Source organism: Rhinatrema bivittatum, chromosome 10 (genome assembly GCF_901001135.1).
Source record: "Rhinatrema bivittatum chromosome 10, aRhiBiv1.1, whole genome shotgun sequence".
Classification (NCBI taxonomy): Eukaryota; Metazoa; Chordata; class Amphibia; order Gymnophiona; family Rhinatrematidae; genus Rhinatrema; species Rhinatrema bivittatum.
Window position 1 is genome coordinate 120,946,256 of NC_042624.1, and position 19,945 is coordinate 120,966,200.

Genomic DNA, 19,945 nt, shown 5'->3' on the forward strand with positions numbered 1-19,945 from the left:
TTTTATACCGTCGCTAAGACAAGCCATCGTAACTGGTTACAAATCATAAAATAGCAAGAACAATCCAAACAATTTTTAAATAAGTAACAATAATTTTAAATTAGCTAATAATATAGTTAGGGCGAAGCACTTGGCGTTTGTACTTCCCATTGCCCTGTGGGGAGGAGGAAGTCCCCTATAACAGCAGCCACTCCTGCGCCTCCGGCAAGGGTGGGGACACCAGAAACGAACGACCCGGGAATCCCAACTATGAGGGGGGAGGCACTGAAGGACTGACCAGAGACAGAGAGGGATTTTTTTCAAGGAAGTTGCGATGAACAAAACTCGTCCGTACCTTCTGTGCGTCAAGAGAACTACTGGGGACTGCCCGCAGCCCCCGCCTCCCTTATAGGGGAAGTGACATCATAACAAAACAGCGTGGAGGCGCGTTCTCTGTCTACGCCAGCTGTGGAGGAGTAAATCCCTATTGTGAGGACGGGTCCAGCAGGGGGATAAGGAAAGTAGCGTTAATTGGAATTAATGTGGGGGTAGGCTCCCTTTCGAGGCAGTGAGTTCCAAACGCACGGGGAGAAGCCTGGACCCAGACCAGGAACCGCTCTCCCCTTTAGAATGGGACTTGCCCGACTGTCACTCATTCTTCTTAACATGGTATTGATGAGGACAACAGCTTAATAGGTTTCGTTTTTCCACAGATGCCCAAGGATGCCAGGACTCTCTCAGAGACTGCAGTGTGTAAGACAGAGGGAAGAGGCCTCGCGTCCCCTGAGCGGGTTAGTCTGCACTGCAATGAAATGTAACCTGTGACCCAGCGCTGGCTTTTCATTAGGAGGCTGCCCTGCTAATAAAGACAAGTGTTGGGACCTTCTGCAGGTACAATTCATCTTTTCTCCCTTTTTTTATCTAAATTCAATTTTTTGGCTGGCCTGGGAATCGTTATGAAATCAGAAGCTGACATTCCAGCAGGAAAAATAGAAAATCCATCAAATATAAACAGGAAAAAGAGAGCTGCACTAGGAGTCTCCTGATTAATATCTCCTCACAGAGGAATTCTGACAATACAGTGAGGAGCAGGCTGCAAGTACGTGCCCTACCCAGGAGAGCACCACACACACACACACACACACACACAGAGTCCCACCACAGCACAGGATGCAAGTACGTGCCCTACCCAGGAGAGCACCATGCTCTGCACTTCTACCACTCTGCCCATGAATTTACACACACACACACACACACACACAGTCCCACCACACAAACACACACACAGTCCCACCACAGCACAGGCTGCAAGTGCGTGCCTACCCAGGAGAGCACCATGCTCTGCACTTCTACCACTCTGCCCGTGAATTTACACACACACACACACACACACACACAGTCCCACCACAGCACAGGATGCAAGTACGTGCCCTACCCAGGAGAGCACCACACACACACACACAGTCCCACACCACACACACACACACACAGTCCCACTACAGCACAGGATGCAAGTACGTGCCCTACCCAGGAGAGCGCCATGCTCTGCACTTCTACCACTCTGCCCGTGAATTTACACACACACACACAGTCCCACCACACACACACACACAGTCCCCACACACAGTCCCACCACACACACACACACAGTCCCACCACAGCACAGGATGCAAGTACGTGCCCTACCCAGGAGAGCACCATGCTCTGCACTTCTACCACTCTGCCCATGAATTTACACACACACACACACACACACACACACAGTCCCACCACACAAACACACACACACACACAGTCCCACCACAGCACAGGCTGCAAGTACGTGCCCTACCCAGGAGAGCGCCATGCTCTGCACTTCTACCACTCTGCCCGTGAATTTACACACACACACACACACAGTCCCACCACACAAACACACACACACACACAGTCCCACCACAGCACAGGCTGCAAGTGCGTGCCCTACCCAGGAGAGCACCATGCTCTGCACTTCTACCACTCTGCCCGTGAATTTACACGCACACACACACACACACACACAGTCCCACCACAGCACAGGATGCAAGTACGTGCCCTACCCAGGAGAGCACCACACACACACACACACAGTCCCACCACACACACACACACACACACACAGTCCCACCACAGCACAGGATGCAAGTACGTGCCCTACCCAGGAGAGCACCATGCTCTGCACTTCTACCACTCTGCCCATGAATTTACACACACACACACATACACACACACACAGTCCCACCACACAAACACACACACAGTCCCACCACAGCACAGGCTGCAAGTACGTGCCCTACCCAGGAGAGCGCCATGCTCTGCACTTCTACCACTCTGCCCGTGAATTTACACACACACACACACACACAGTCCCACCACACACACACACACACACACACACACACACACACTCTCCTGGGTAGGGCTGCAAGTACGTGCCCTACCCAGGAGAGCGCCATGCTCTGCACTTCTACCACTCTGCCCGTGAATTTACACACACACACACACACAGTCCCACCACACACACACAGTCCCACCACACACACACACAGTCCCACCACAGCACAGGATGCAAGTACATGCACTACCCAGGAGAGCACCATGCTCTGCACTTCTACCACTCTGCCCGTGAATTTACACACACACACACACAGTCCCACCACAGCACAGGATGCAAGTACATGCACTACCCAGGAGAGCACCATGGGTTCAAATGCCAGGAAGACTGGCTGACTTCATCTATCCCAGTTTGATTAAGAGCTGCTACTATTCTCAGGTAATCCCACAGCTTACTTCCATTATTAAACTGTGCCGGTACAGTCATGCTGACCCCTTCCAGAAGAATTAACTCCACCTAAAAATGCCGAATTCAAAACCCAAACAGCAGTCCTTGGAGCACTGCACATTATGCCTGAGCTGTTTAAAAGTTCTCCTAGATCAGCGTATGGTTCCCAGCAACCACAGAGGGGTCTCTCTGAAGCTACCTTCATTCCATTGGGTATTTAAAATAAAATGTTTTTGTTTAAAGCAATAAAGTATTTACCAGACCTTTGCACTTTCTCCAGCCACTCTTGGCTTGCATGCATATACATAGGGGCCGGCTCACCTCGTCCTTCCAAAAGTTAAACACATGAGCGCCAGGCTCTAGAAGCTCACATATTATGACATCAATATCTTTTAATCTCTTCTGTTGCTCCAATAAAAAGTTGTCACAGCTTTCAGAGATTCCAGATACAAAGAGCAAAACCGCTGGCCACACAAGGAGCTGGGCTTTCACACAAATACTCCTGATTTTTTCATTTACACCATGGGCTGTCCTTAAATAATTTATGGCGGGTTAAATTTATTGCACAGCCCAGGCCGGCTGCAAAATTCGAATTGCCAAATAATTAGATTTTAGGGGCAATGCTTATAAATTATCCGCTGATTTGTCCGGACTTGTTTGTCACTTGCACTGTGCTTCAGGTCATCTTTGGCATTTGGCTGTTTGCGTTTTAATTGCTGATTTACACTTTGACAGATGAGAGCTGATGCCTCCAAGGTCCAGTGGGGGAGAGCAGACAGAGGAATGGATTCTTTCAAAGGGTTCTTCCCCTCCCCCAAAAGAGACAATTAAACAGGAAAGAACAAAAGACCCAACACCGGTCGAGCCTTTATTTTTTAATGCCATATACGCTATTAAAAACTGATAAATAGCAATCTAGGGTTGATCTAAGCAACATGCTTCAGGAATATAACAGGAAACTGGTGATTTACGATTCTCTGCCCATCTGGGCTGCTCCAATGGGAGCAGCAAGTGAAAAGTGTAAGGGATTTCAAACTTAAAACAAGTGCAAGAGGAGAAGCTTCATGCCAGTTTTCACTTGACTGGGAGAAGGCTCAGGATTTCGCCTTCGCCAGCAGACGAAACCCCCTCCCCTCCCGCCAGCTTGCAATACTGCAGGTCGTGGCACATCTTTGGCACGTCGCCTCGGACACTTCTCGCCAGTTCCCTCGGAAGTCCATGCACTGCTGGGGAGGAAGCAGTGCCAAGCATAAACGTACCCAAGCACAGCTTTACAGAGAAAGCGCTTATGTTAGCTTTCAGCTCAGTTTTATTGTGTTCGTTTGCTGTTCTGGATAGAGAATGTAAATGAGAAGTAACAGTAGGACCACAGTTCAGCAAAAGGAGCTCTCCAGGTGCCTGAACCCAGCCCCCTTTCTGAAGAACTCCGGGATCCTGCACAGAGCTAACAAACTAACACCTTCCGTCACTTGAAAAGAATCCCATCCAGGACCAAGCAGCTCAGACACAAAGGTGGCTGGAGGGGAATTTCTAATCATGTTGCATTCACCTGATTTCAACACTAACAGGGTCCCGGGCCAAGTGCCAGGTAAAACATGGAGTGGCCCAAATTGCTTTGAAATGAGAGCCTCGAAACAACCCCTATTGATTGGGCATGAAACCAAGAATATGAAGCTAATTAAATTCCAATTACAGAAATGCTAGAAAATGACTCATGAGCTACAGATTCATCATGGAACATCTTATGTCATGAGAGAACATGCTTCCATGCGACATAGCATAGTCATAACAAAACTTTGTGCGCCAGTCCAGGCTGGCACAGGGGACCCCCCCCTCCTAAGAAAATCAGGTTTACTCGTGCAAGGACCAGAAGTCTATTGTTCTCTACTTTACTTACATCTTTTTCCCTGATTTTCAAATCTTTTCATCAACACTTTTTTTCAGCTACAATAGTAACACTATTCAACCAGCACTCAAGAGCATGCTGTCTGCTCTTAGGGCACCTTTTCCTCTCAGTGTGTTTGGATTGCTTCAGACTGCTACTTCCAGTACAGGTTTCTCTGCCATGGTGTACGACCTCTAACCTGCAGGTTATTTCAATAAAAACGTGGCACCGCTAATAAGCCTCTACATGCACTTCACAGCTGAATTATAAAGGAGCACAATTTAGAACAGCATCACCAAGACAGATGTACAGTGGATTTCTGGCTTTCCTCTGCATTCTGTACACCCTGCATCTCAAATGCATCAACAGAGTAGCACAAACACTGCCTTTACTCGGTGTAGTGAGCTTTCTCCAAGAAAACTGAAGTTCCATGGCATCCTCTGCCAACCACAGTATCGTCTACTGTACAAGGAAACCTGGAAGTGTTTAACAATCCCATACAGTTATTCCACTGCATGTCCGTATCCCACAGTGCTTACTAAGAAGCAGAGGTAGAGTTTTCCATTGTCCAGTCTAATGACGCTAGGAACCTGTGTGAGTGTTCCACACTACATCCTACAGACCGCAAGAACCACAGTGCTTCTTAAGAAGCAGAGGTAGAGTTTTCCATTGTCCAGTCTAATGACGCTAGGAACCTTCCACACTACGTCCTACAGACCGCAAGAACCAGTACAGCTCCCCTTGGTGCTCATCTCCAGGAGGTACATGGATGGATGCACCCCGAGGAAGAATCGAAGCACAAAGCATGTCGGGCTTGGGGGGTCAACGAGCAGCTAGCATTTCAACAGGGGAAACATCTTGCATTTCTAAATTTGGTTAATAGTTATCTCCATTCTCTTGAACATTTTCTGCTTTTAAATAATTATAAATGAGAGCTTCTGGTTAAATGTTGGTATTCACTAGCAATGTGCACAGTTCACAGGACATATAAAAAAAACCTTCCAAACATTTAAGAGACCTAGTGATGATATTTAATGAGCAGTGGCAACACTTAGCATTCCTGAAAAATAAAATTCGGAACTGCAGTAAGCAAACGAGTACGGCTCAAGTATTATGAGGGTCTCATTATACATGCTTTTTTGTACGGTGATTTTAGATTTGATGTGATTACATATTACTTCAGTACATAAAAAGTTAGGTTTTATTGTTGTCTATATGCATTTAAAAGCATTTCTTACCCAGCTATCTACAAAGCAAATTAATTTCAATTTTAGTAAGGTTCCCTGGGCTTGGACTTTAAAAGTGTGCCACATCTCGGAGCTAGCCTCCAGGCCACAGGCAATTTTAGGAGCACAGCATGGTTCATGCTACACCCTCTCTACATACCTGGGGATGTATCTGTGGTTTGTCACAGGTAGCCTCGAAGTCCAGCACTAAAAAGTAGTGGTATCTCTGGGGTGGAAAGGACGCCATTGCTGCCACAGAAGCGCCAAACCCTTGGCATCCAAGTTTCCTGTTTAGCATTGGGCCGAATCCCTGGTCAATGCCGTGGAAAAAGAAGGGGTCAGGATTCAGCACAGCCTGTGCCCTGGTATACAGATGTGGAGGAAGTCTTGCTGGACGGATATGGGACAGTGCATGCATTGAACTCCCAGGAGATATTACAGCTAAACCTTAGTGAGGAGAGAAAGAAAAAAAAAAAAAAGACAAGCATTAACATCAGTACAGCTCATCCCTGTTCTCATGTGGCTCGGCATCCTGGCTAACTGCCTGCTGAGACCAGAAGTGCAGTGGGAGATTAAGGGAGCAATCCTAGCAAATATCAAGGAGCCTTTCCACTCTTGGGACTTCTTACAACACTTCCGTTTTTTTCTGCCCCAATACATTTATTTATACCAGTCTTCGATTTTACACATTACATCGGTTTACATTCCAACAAAAAATCTTACATTTGCATGCTTTTTTAGAATTAAAGTCTGATTTTTGCTATCCTTAGCTCTCCTCTTTTTAAATAGCCCCTTCCCTGAGATCACGCTCTGCTTGCATTATATTGATGCAGCCTATGCCTGTGTGAGGCTCTGGTAAAAGGCAGACTTCAACTGTGTTACATGCACACAAGGGGCTCTGATGAGGATCAGCACCAAATTTACTGAGCCTGATAATGATGGGAGGGGATCAATCGATCCGGAGGAGGCCCTTAACCTGTTCTAGTTGTCACTCAGAAGGCCAAAACAGCCTCTTTCTTCTTCTGTCCATTCCACAAATGCTCCCAGTCACCACCTGAGGGGCTTTCTAAGAGGCTGGGACCAGCAGGAAGAGAGGGAAAGAGAAGGAGAGAGTGACGGAGGTAAAGTAGGCGTGAAGAGTACTGGAATTTCCTTTCTACTGCAGGAAGACCATTTTCGGTCCCCAGTTTACCCAGGTCCTCTCGAGCCTATGAAAAGTCATCATCTGAAGCTAGCATGTAATGAATCACTTTACAAGTACTGACCACTAGGCCAGCTTCTGCATTTCGTTTCTTTAAAAAGTCATCACTTAACATTATAATTAGCTGCCTTTAATTAAGGAGTGTTCTAGGTATGCCATTTTTGCTCACTTCAAGAAGCGTTTTTGAAGTTTGGTAGTTCTATTTTTTAAATTATTTTGAGATTTGTTTCCCATGATAAAGATAGTGAATAAGTCAAAACACAGTTGCATCAGGAATTCAGCAGAGCCATGAATTGTGGCCAACCAATGATGTTACGTGATGCTTTAAAAAAAGGTTTGCAGTAAAGTGTGCTTACCATAAATGGTGTTTTCCGTATACCGCAGGATGAATTAGTCATAGTCATTACTTGGGTGATGTCAGCAGTGAATGGACTCGCCTCTCCAAGCTAGCAAAGCTTTGAGCTCTACTGAGCATGTACAGGAGTTCCCATGTAGACGTTGCCTTGTGAGTCTCCTCAGTCTATACCAGAGCTAATCTAGTGAGGTAGTCAACTCTCTAGGCAGGTGGGCAGGCATTCCATGGCTAATTCATCCAGTTATCTATGGAAAACACCGTTTACGGTAAGAAAACTTGCTTTTCTGTCAATAAGCAGGCTGAATTAGACTTTACATGTGGGGAGTCCCAAAATGAGGGTTGCAGCAGTACATTTACTTAGTAAGCAACCCAGCCACACTTTGGAGAGTGGACTACAGCGAAAGTAGATTTTGCAAAACTGCTTGTCCAAATTTCTTATCAGTCCTTTGAAAGCTTATCAAGACAGTAGTGGGATATAACAATATGAACAGAAGACAAATGCTGCAGCTTTAAAGGTATCTTCAACAGGTACTTCTCGAAGATGAGCAACATGGCTCTCACTTGCTAAGACTTCACCAAGTCTGTGATTTGCCATCCTGCTAAGGTGTAGCAGTGGTGAATGCACTCAGCCAGCCAGTTAGACAAGGAATGTTTGGTGACTGCTATTCCTAGCCTGTTGGGATCACATGACACGAACAGTTGGGAGGTTTTATGACGCAGCTAAGTTTCTTATAATACACTAAGCTCTTTTGCAATCCAGAGTATGTAGGGCTTGTTTGCCTTCATGCACATGAGGCCTATGAAAGAAGCTAGGTAATTCGATGGATTGATATAGAAAGTCAAAATTACATTGGGCAGAAATTTCAAGTATGTACAGAGAACCAACCTGCTGTGGAAGAAGTGTATGTACGGAGGACAGTGAATGAGAATTTTGAGTTCGCTGATTCTTCTAGCGGAAGTCATTGCAACGAGGAATACCACCTTATAAATCAAATACTTTAGAGAAACTGACTCTAGTGGCTCAAATGTGAAAGGAAAGGACCACATTCAGGTCCCATGGACAAGTGGCTTTCGTACTGGGGGCTTAACATGCAATAGACTTTTCATGAAATGAGATAAATGCAATTGAGTAGAGATCAAGGAGTCATCCAGTTGAGTGTGGTAAGCTGTTACAGTGCTGAGGTGGTGGCGAGACCTGAGTGAAAATGGTGGAGCAAGTATGTCACAGCAGATGCTTGGTTCACAAGAAAATTGGTCCAAATTGTTTTCTTGATCAATTTTGAGTACCTATTCCAATTGAAGGCATAATTTCTTCTAGTTGAAGGTTTTCTAGATAAGACTAGTATGTCGATAATCTCTGTAGGTAAGTGAAATAAGTGATCACTGAGCCTCAACATCCAAGCTGCAAGGTTGCAGGTTGAAAGGTTGGGATGATACAATGTCCCATCTTCCTGAGTCAACTACGCAGGGTCTGTTCCCAGATATATAGGAGGACTTCTAGAAAGTTGTATAAGATATGCATATCAGATCTGCTATGAGAATCAACCAACCATGGTCCTGAAGAACCTTTATACTGTTCTGGTGTAAATGATATCACTGTAAAAGTAGCCTAACATCACGATGAAAATGTTGTAAGAACAAAAAGACACCTATCAAATGTATATTATAATTAAAAAGTGAGATTATAAAAGGACCATCATACTAAGCACTACCAGTACTTTAGACCTTCATTGCTTTACGTATAATCATCAGTCCATTAGTTCTATCATTTTTTTATGCAAATAAAATGTGACTTTTCTTAAGGCAAGTGTTTGTGTTATTCTTCTTTTTACATAATAAAGCTGGTATGATAGATTCCATCAATCCCGACACGCATTGTGTTTCGAATGAAAAACCATGAAATTTAAAAGGATGCTCTCTGGTATTTGGTAAAGCCATTCCCTGAAGCAGAGTTTTCACTCGAAACATGGCAGGTGTTAGACTTCATAAGCTGAAGAATTTGTCAGCCACTGATTTCTGTAGAGACCACTTGTATGGTTGAAACATTCTGCTGGGTTGATCTGCCAGAATGCTGGAGATGGCTGGCAGATAGGTGGTCTCTAGAACAACTCAATTTCTTTCCACCCAATTTGAGATTTTTAGGGCTTCCTTGCAGGGAGGCCATGATCCCATTCCTCCTTGCTTGTGGACATAAAACATGGCAACCTAGTTGTCAGTTTGAATCAGGGTTTCTTTCCCTGAAGAAAATGCACAAAGGTTGATAGGGCATATTGCTCACAACGCTAGTAGATTTATTTATTTATTTATTTAGTGATTTTTATATACCGCGGCACGTATAGATATACATCACCTCGGTTTACAGTAAACAATAAATTAGCAAAAGGCTTTACATATAACAGGATTTACAGAGTGTAAACAGATGAAGTAAACAATAAATTAGCAAAAGGCTTTACAGCTCTCTTGAAGAGTTTAGATGCCCTGTTCAAACAGTTCTGGTGTATGCTCCCCACCACTTCATGGAGGCTTCCATCACTAGTACCACCTGATAGACACGTGAGTGAAGATGGGCTGCTAACCTTGAGAATTTGGGGTGCAGCCACCACTGCAACTCCCATTTCATAGTCTCTGTGATTTGCGCTGGAAAAGAAAGCAGTTGAATTAGTTGATCCAAGTGGATGCAGAGACTTCACTGGAGGTAGCAGATATGAAGATGAAGATGGATCAATGGGACCCCATGGATAGCTGTTGCCATGTGACTGAGAACTATGAGAACCCTTGTAGCTGATGAGCATGGAGAAGAGAGAAGATTGTGGATGAGCGACCTCACAGTGTTTGGTCGGGAGGCAAGAATGCTCTTTACTGCAGTGAGTTTATCCAAGCCCCAATGAATGAGTCTCCGAGTGTGATCCATGCTCAATTTCTCAAAGTTGATCAGAAAACCTAAGCAGTGTAAAAGAGCTATTGAGAGCAGAGCATTTCATCTCGGGATTTCGCTGTGATGGGCGAATCATCCAGACATGGTAAAACTTATATTCCCTTGTGATGGAGTTGAGCTGCCACTATTGCAAGGCATTTTATAAAGACAGTGGAGCTGACGAGAGGCCAAATGGGAGTACTTTGTACTGGCAGTAGGAAAGACCTACCTGAAAGCAAAGGCAGTACCAATGTGAAGGGTGGATGGGGATGTAAGATAATGCATCCTTTAGATCCAAGGCACACATCCATTCGCCCTTCCATATGTAAGGAAGAATTGTCCTGAGGGAGTTCTTTTTTAAATTTCTCTCAGAAATGATGTTGTTCAGACGTCTCACATCCAAATAGACTGCAATCTCCTTCCCCTCCCTGTTTTCTTGGGGATAAGGAAATATCAGGAATAGAAATCCCGCATATGTTGAATTGCTAGAATTGGCGCCCTCATTTGTTGTTGGAGAAGCGATTGGACTTAGTCAAAACATAAGAACATAAGAAATTGCCATGCTGGGTCAGACCAAGGGTCCATCAAGCCCAGCATCCTGTTTCCAACAGAGGCCAAAACCAGGCCACAAGAACCTGGCAATTACCCAAACACTAAGAAGATCTCATGCTACTGATGCAATTAATAGCAGTGGCTATTCCCTAAGTAAAATTGATTAATAGCCATTAATGGACTTCTCCTCCAAGAACTTATCCAAACCTTTTTTGAACCCAGCTACACTAACTGCACTAACCACATCCTCTGGCAAGAAATTCCAGAGCTTTGTTGTGTGTTGAGTGAAAAAGAATTTTCTCCGATTAGTCTTAAATGTGTTATTTATTCGAAAGTGTAAATAACCGAGTCACATCTACTCGTTCAAGACCTCTCATGATCTTAAAGACCTCTATCATATCCCCCCTCAGCCGTCTCTTCTCCAAGCTGAACAGCCCTAACCTCTTCAGCCTTTCCTCTTAGGGGAGCTGTTCCATCCCCTTTATCATTTTGGTTGTCTTTCTCTGTACCTTCTCCATTGCAACTATATCTTTTTTGAAATGCGGCGACCAGAATTGTACACAGTATTCAAGGCGCGGTCTCACCATGGAGCGATACAGAGGCAGTAGATAAGATGGATCTGGATGGCGCACCAGACAATGTGGAAGGGATGATACCCATACTGCACAATTTGGAGGACCCAGGGGTCCTTGGTGATCTGATACTACTCTTCTATGACGTGTTCAATTCTTCCCCTACTGGGAAAGTTGGGAATGGACTGTTCAGAGACAAAAAAAACAAAACAAGGCACCAGTTTGGGCTGGATATGTTGCATGGTTTTTAGCTGATGGCGTTCTCTTTGTCGAGGTCTGGCTGGATGTGGCTGTTGATGCTGGGCCATATAAGGTGGTAGACAATACTACTGAAAAGACTGGTAGGGTCTCCTGTGGATATACGGTCTTTGTATGAGGAAAAGTGACATTGCACTGTGGAGAGCTGTTCAGGAGCCAGAGAATGACTGCACTGCCACATTTTGGTTCTTCATCCGAGCGACCATCTCCTAAAGCTCGTCTCTGAAAAGTCTATCTCCAAACAGGGAAGGTCCACCAATTTTTCATGGATGTCCTCACAAACGCTACTTGCTCAAAGCCATGCCCATACATCTTGCTCCAGTGGAAGCGGTATGTGAAATAGAATTGAAGGATTCATAAACTGATTGAAGTACGTGGAGGATGCCCTCTTCTGCATCAGAAGCTATTGTAGATAGTAGCTATCTTGCTCAGTGGTAGGTAAGAAAGGCTTCCGTTTTTGAATGTGGTCATGAATATACTGCACCATACAGAACTGATGGATAGTAATGCAAACAGATAGCATGCATTTTAAAAAAATTCTGTCGCCAAAGTTATCTAGAAGTTTTATAGTCTTTTCCTGGAGGAGAATTTGAGTGAATACATGTCTTTGCCATTTTCATAGCAAACAATTACAGACTGGTGAGGCAGCTAGATGATACCAAAGGCCAGTGACTGTTGGACACTGTACTTGAGGTTCAGCTTTCTAGCTGTAAGAGTGACTGAAATGGGAGTGTCACAAATTCTCATCTGTAGAACACAGAGATGTTGAGAACTGGAAGGGCTGGTTCAGCTGGGGTATCCAGTATCTGAAGGCAGCCAAAAAGCTCAGAACAGGGTAGCGAAGTGAGGTCCAGAGGATCTGGAAGTGGACTGTAGGGCATGCCAGTAGAGTCTTCCTCTGAGCCTAAAAGGTACTGGCTCACTTATCCAGGACTCCAATGATGAACAGGATGAATCGGAGGGACTTCTGGTTGCCTCTGAGGATTGGCCTAGACTAAAACCTCTGACCTATTAGAATTCACTACAATAAACAAAACTCCTAAGCAAGGGTTCTGAGGGTGAGTTCACGCCTATAGGTGAGATCGAGACTCCAGTCTGTGGTATCGCCCAACGATATTGGAAAGGAGAGACTGGAACATTCCTTCCATCTCTTTGGTCAAAGAGGTAAAGAAACTTCACCAAATCTGTGATTTGGTCAAGCAAATGATGTGTCCTCTGGCCTGGCATAGGTGGTGGGAGATCCTGTTCCAAGATCAGGATAAGTTCCTGCATGAGAATGGGCAGCCTATTCAAAGTGGTGCTGTAGAAAATATAGATTTGTAGTCTCCAGGCAAAATACTTCCGCCACTAGTCTAGGCAGGATAAGTGCCCTGGTTATTGGAGGGGGGCACAGTAACCTGACCACCTTGTCCTGAAAATCTAGGATGGTCTCTATGGAGCTGTGTTAGCAAAGCAGCCTGATAAATTAAGTCTGAAGTGGATGCATCAGTGGCTTTGATAGGGTAGAGTGTTTGGATGTCTTGGTATGCTTCTACGGGTCTTTGGAAATGCACATCAAGGAATCTAGTGCAGGTTGATAATATAAGGTTAGTTGCATTAGATCCCTGCCATTTGTCCTTTTACTGTGCATTGCGGGATCATGTGGAATAGGAGCTTGAGCACCATGTGATTAAAGAATAGAGCATTGGTGTGCTGCACACTTCAATGCTATCAGAGAATCAAGCATGGAGTACATCGGTGTGTCATGCATCGAGCACCTTGCTGTGCCGTGCATGAATGCTTCAGTGGAAGATGCATCGGGCAAATCAATGCATCATGTATCAGGAAAGCCAATACTGCATATGCCGACAATGGCCACGTCAACAGTACTGGAGCCAATGCACCTCGCTTAGTATATGTGTTTTTTGACGCAGGCTGAGATGGCTCCAGTGATTAATGCCAATTTAATTTTGAGACAGGGCATCTGGTAAGAACCCAACCCTGCGGTTTTGGACTAAGTGTGCAGGGGAGGTTTAGAGCTCAGGTATTTTCCCTGCAAGGCAGACAAGGCTGCACCGTGGTACAAGGATTTACGCAGTTCCTCGATGCAAAGCACCCTAGAATGCTGCAAGTGCAGGGACATCCATCCACAGGCATAGCAGTTCTTCTGGTCATCTTCCAGGCTGAGGCATTGGTAACACTGTTTGTGCCCGTCACTGAGGGACATAATCTTTCCACAGATAAACCATTGTTGACTTCTTCTTCTGGCCAGACCTGACAGAAGAGAAGGCCATGTTTCTTGGGGGTATTTTTATTTTTTTTTGGTAGCACTAAAGAGTGCTGCTGTGGGGCTACAAAGGCAGCAAGGCAACTTAATAGACTGAAGAAAAAATATCAAATTTAAAAGGATTTTTAGAGAAAAATCATTAGGAGAGAGAGTTCATGTCCATGCTGTACTCAGACACAAAATGACCTAGGAGACTCACGAGACAAAAGCTGCACAGGTATTCATGCACATACTCAATAGAACTCAAAGCTCTATTATCTTGAAGAGACAAGTCTGTTCCGTGCCGCCGGATGAGGTCACAGACATGTAATGGTTAATTCAACTTGCTTTTCGACAGAAACAGAAAAGTTTCCTAAAAGTAAGGATTGAGTGGTGTCTTTTTTTAAATTTCTTTTTGTTTTGCACATCCAGATAGATCTAGTATATCCAGTATATCCAGATCCAGATCTAGTATATCCAGATCCAGATCTAGTATATCCATACACACAAGCCCCAAATAATGGAGCAATTTCATTTTTCCTCTTGCCAAATCTTGGGGCTGTAACTCCCATAGCGGCAGAAAGGGGCACCTCAATTCAAATTCCTTCTTACATGTTACCTAGACCTGTTAAATGTATAACGCTCCGGCGTAAGTTCCTGTTCACTGTACACCGACGTGATATCTTTGATGAGCGGCGGTATATAAAAAATTATAAATAAAATAAATAAATTTACACAGCCACTGCTTCAGAACAACAACAGTTTAACAAAGTACCATCTACGTAAAACCAATGGGGAAAAAAGCATCCATTTATTCTTTAAAATAAACATCCTATGGAGGAAGCCATTTTACAGCTGAGCTTGCCAGTTTTGACTATCTGCTGACATAAGAGAACCCACAAATAAAGTCTGGGTGTCAAAACCTTCTACTGAATTACTGCTTAACATTAAAAGTAATGTGCTTACTGTGAAGACAGAAATTAGGGGCAGCAAATAAGTTTAGATGACACCTTTTTACTGGGCTCAGTTATCAGGTCAATCTAACTAAAAACTCAAATCAAACCTTTATTTTTTTTGGCCCAAGTTTCCTCTTGTTCCTTCTGGGCTTTTAGCTCAGTCAGAATCAGCCTGTATTGAGCTGCAGCATCAGGATAAATTATTTGCAACCAGCCAGAGATTTTTTTCCCCCACCCAACTCAACGCAACCACTGCATCGAGTCGTTGGCCAGGGTCCACAAGCCACAGCTCTCTCCCAGCTAACGTGGACCCTAATTCCAGCAACTACGTGCAGATTACACAGCCCTGTCATGGAAAACAATAAGAGAAATGCAGGCAGCAGTGCAACAGTGAGATAGGGGCTATGCGGAGCACCTCGGTTATATTTCTGTGACAACATTTACCACCATGTTGGAACATTGCTTCTTTTTTATAGGAGGCATTGTCCTCCCCCTTTTTTTATTTTTTTACATTTTGATAGTAACATATGTATGGTTAAGATCTTGCTGTAGGTTTGGGTTTTATTTGTCAGCTGAAGATATTGACATAACAGGCACAGAAGCCTTGTAGAACAAGGACAATCAATGGGACATGGCGACACAAGAGTACACAATTCACCAAAATAACAAAGCAGAAGGAAATAGTGCTGGCTTGGCCCTGTGTGTTAATTCTATGAGAATCAAACAGCATAGAAATTCTGCAGGAAGCAAATGGACAGAAATTCCAGGTTTAGCAGTGGGGTGTACTACCTTCCTCCCAAGCAGAAGGAAGAAATAGATTGTTAAATGCCAACAGAGATAAGCCAAGCTAACAAATGTAGAAACACAACAATGGGAAGAGTTCAATTATGCAAATATTGATGGAGTGAATGTCAACCTCCCTGGCATGCCCCAGTGCAAGTTCCTAGATGCCATAAATGACTGCTTCATGGAGCAATTTGTCCTAGAACCAACAAAAGGGGAAGTGACTTTACCTCTAGTTACATAGTAACACGGTAATGACGGCAGAAAAGGACCAAATGGTCCATCAGTCTGCCCAGCAAGCTTCTCGTGCTACTATCTAGCATGCCGTATAGTTCACCCCTGGGTTCTCTTAAGGGTAAGTCCGTGCAGTTACCCCCAATCCTTATGATAAGGGTAGAATATTTACAAATGTCAAACCCTCAGTGGAATGCAGAATCTAGTGCAAGGGGAAAAGGTGATAGAGCCGCTTGGAAACAGTGACCATAATACAGTCAAATTTCAGATTCTCACCGGAGAGAAAAGAATAAAACTGCTGCAGCAAAATAACATAAGCATCTCCCACCATGATTACAAGGTGCTGTGAAAAAGATTACCACCACCCAAAATGGAAAGCAGAATCTGATGAGGAAAATGGGAAGGCACATAAACACTGACCAGTCAGATGTGAAACACTAATAAAAAAGGCTAAGCGTGAATTTGAGGAGAAACTGGTCATGGGGGTAAAAAAAAAAAAAAAAAAAATCAAAAGATTTTTCAAGTGCATTAAAAACAGGGCTGACCAGGGTGTAAAAGGGCAGTGAAGGAGGAGAAGACCACAGCAGAAAAACTAAATGAATTATTTACTTTGGCCTTCACTGTGGAAGATGTTGGGGACTTACCCACACCAGAACCATTCTTTGTAGGTGATGATTCGAAAGAACTAAAATTAATCAGAGTCTTGAAGAGATGCTAGAGCAAACTGACAAACTAAATAGTAGCAAATCTCTCAAATACAAAATTGCAGATCTACTACTAGTAATCTGTAACATTCTAATTTGTCTCTGTACCCAAGGACTGGAGTGTAGGGAGATATCCCATGTTTTACCACTGAAAGACCAAATATGAATCATAATAGCCAAGAGGGATGCAGACAGAACCCGACAATCCAAAACACTGTCACAGCTAAAGAAAAGAAACTTTGCCCAGATGAGAACTTTAAACCAGCACTGAAGGATGCTTATCAAGGTCTGCCTGTTTGCAAGAGCCTGTGTAAATAAAACCAAGGCAGAGGGACAATGCAGCATCTTAAGCTCCTAAGCAGGAGTCATGGACTGGCCAAGGAAGTCCAGAAGTCAAAAAGACTCCCACCCTTGGATGAAGGGGGAGCATTCTGAAACGGAAAACACACCAACTCTGGCATACAGCCTGGCATAGTGTCATGGCCAGACACCCCCCCCCCCCCCACCAAGAAAAAGGGATGGGAAAAAGACCTGCAATGACGCAAAGGCCCTCCACACACTACATGATTATGCACGAGCTTATGCATATTTATCAACTGGAAAGTATAAGATGAGAGGCAAATAAGCAGACAGGAAATAGGAACCCGAAGCAGCCCAGCACCCCCTGCTATCGAAGAGGGAGATTAGGTGTGGCCAGGAGACCAGAGACACCCTGCTTAGGGTCGGACAATGATATGGAGTCTGAGACAGTGAGGTGCAGAGAGCAGCCCTGCAGCTCTTCTAGTACCAGAACTGGAAGCAAGCCCCAGTCAGGCCGGTAAGTACCAGACCCAGAAGCAAGCCTTTTCCCCTGCCCACATTCTTCAGACCTCCAGGCAGCATCTGCTTCAGAGGTGAACAGAGGGAGATCGCCTGAAGTTGGGACCAGGAATAAGTAAGCTAGCTATAAGTTTACTATATTAAGCAGGCTAATTTTTATGGCATGTTTGAAACCACCCATGCACAGAAGTTTTTTTAGGATAAAGTGGTGCTTAGTGGCCGGGATGTTAAGAACAATTCCTTTCTCTATCGTCTAAATGCTAAATCCTTCCAAATCAGATAAAAGTCTAATTCTGAGAACATGTTGTCTTTTTCCTGAACTTATTTATTTATTTATTTATTTAATAACTTTTTTATACCGGCATTCGTAGGACACATCATGTCGGTTTACAAAAAACTGAGAAGGAAAGGAAATTACAATGAACAGGGGAGGGGGTAACTGGGTGAGTACACAAGTAAAAGAGAGGATATTTAACAAGCAGCGATACAACTATTTGCATTCGGTTAGGGTTATATATGCAAATGAACTAATATACAATGTTACATGGCATGTGCACTTGACATATTTAGCATGTGGAACTTGATTGCAGTAGCGCGGGGCTTGTGCACTTGATACACAGTGATGGTTACAGAGGGGGGGGGGTGTGGGGGGGGGGGAAGGTTGCAGGGGAGGGGGGTGTGGGGGGGGGGAAGATCTGGGGTGGTTGAAAAGTATCAGGTAAGGGTATAGGCTAGGTTGGGATTAAGGTGAAAGATGGGTAAACATCGGCTAGGATTGGGTGGAATTAGGGTATGCTTGTTTAAAGAGCCAGGTCTTGATTCCTTTTTTGAAATGGCTCAGGGATGGTTCTAAGCGGAGTGTGACGGGTAGGGAATTCCAGAGGGTAGGGCCCGCAATGGAGAAGGCTCTATCCCTAGTGGCGGTGAGGTGACCAATTTTAAGTGAGGGAGTTTGGAGAGTGCCAGCAAGGGAGTTTCTGGTGGGGCGGTTAGATTGACGGAATTGTGGCATGTCTTCAAGCCAGGGTGAATTGTTGTTGTGTAGTGTGTTGTGGAGGATGGTAACTTAGGATCATGAATCGGGAGAGGAACTGGAAGTGTCCTGTAGCAGACAGGTCCTTGCACCCCTAAACTCACTTACAGGAGGGTAGACAATATATTACAAAGTTAAAAAAAAAAAAAGACTCCAGGAGTAAATACAGACTGGTAAGCTTGACAACAATACCAGGTAAAATAGTGGTAGCTATTACAAAGAACAAAATTACTAAACATATGCATAAACGTTTCATGGGGAAGAGTCAGCATGAATTTAGCAAAGGGAATGCCTTACTAATTTATTAGAATTCTCTGAAGGTGTGAGCAAGCATGTGGACAAAGTTGAACCAGTCAACAGTGTATTTGGATTTTCAGAAGCCATTTGATAAAGTCCCTCATGAAGACTCCTCGGAAAACTAAAAAGTCATAGGATGGGGACGGGGTCTTAGTATGAACAGGTTAACTAACAGGCTAAAAGATAGGAAATAATGATTCAGACTAAGTGGTCAGTTTTCCCAGTGAAGAGAGGTAAATAGTGGTATGCCACAGGGATTTGCATGAGGCCTGTTGGTGTTTAACTTATTCATTAATGATCTGTGAGAAACTGGAGAAGGACCTTGCCAGACTAGAGAATTAGACATGACCCCCCGGTTTGCATAAATAAGCCATGAAGACGGCTAAGCATATGGTGAAAACTCAAGGAGCTGATGCAAGGCCTAAATGCAGTAGGTAATACTGGAACTGCAGGTCTCCTATTACAAACCTGAGGTACATCCAGGTTAAAGGAGTCACAGGGTGTAAGCCTTCTTGACATCCAGTTACCTGAACTAAATACTTTGTGTTTGCCTTCTTTCCCACCAGAAGTATGTTGTGTGGCGTTTCCCACATCCTTTTATGCACATCCTGGATGAGAGGGTGGACAGATGCTGCCACCAGCTTTTAGGGCATCAATGTATTTCAGGAGACCAAATAAAAGGTGTTATGGATTCACCTCCAAGACAAGAGAGACAGCCAAGTCATCCTCTGAAAGTATCCAGGGAAGGAAAGATGGAGAACATAGTTCTTTCTGTTGGGAGGGCTGCAAACAGAGATATGAGGAATAATCTTCTTAAGGACTATTGAAGCACCAGGATTCCTCAGAATACAAGTCCTTTACATATAGAAGAGCTAAGGAGTATTGATTTGGCACCAACCCGGAAACAAATAGCACTGATGGGCTAGATCTCAGATTGGATCTTCCTAAGACTGAGGCTCAACTTTCCAGGCTTGCATCATTATCTCGAACTCAAGGGTGGTCAATTTTCACAATGGCACAGGGAGCCAAATCAGTGCCAGCACCAGTGGAAACACATCAGCTGCGGATTGTTCAATACATCCATAAGGAGGCGGCACTCGACACTCAGACCTCAGTACCATTAGTGTGCCAA

General features: G+C 44.3%; 1 protein-coding gene across 3 annotated transcripts in view; it reads right to left on the reverse strand.

Moving 5' to 3' along the window:
• Nucleotides 1–19,945, reverse strand: part of ERI3 (ERI1 exoribonuclease family member 3) — a 395,911-nt gene that overhangs the window by 336,599 nt on the left and 39,367 nt on the right. For all 3 annotated transcript variants that reach the window (XM_029617885.1, XM_029617884.1, XM_029617883.1), the window contains exon 2: nt 6,051–6,337. In XM_029617885.1, the coding sequence (XP_029473745.1) occupies nt 6,051–6,308 (258 nt within the window). In that variant the 5' untranslated portion in view covers nt 6,309–6,337. The remainder of the gene's footprint in view (nt 1–6,050; nt 6,338–19,945) is intronic.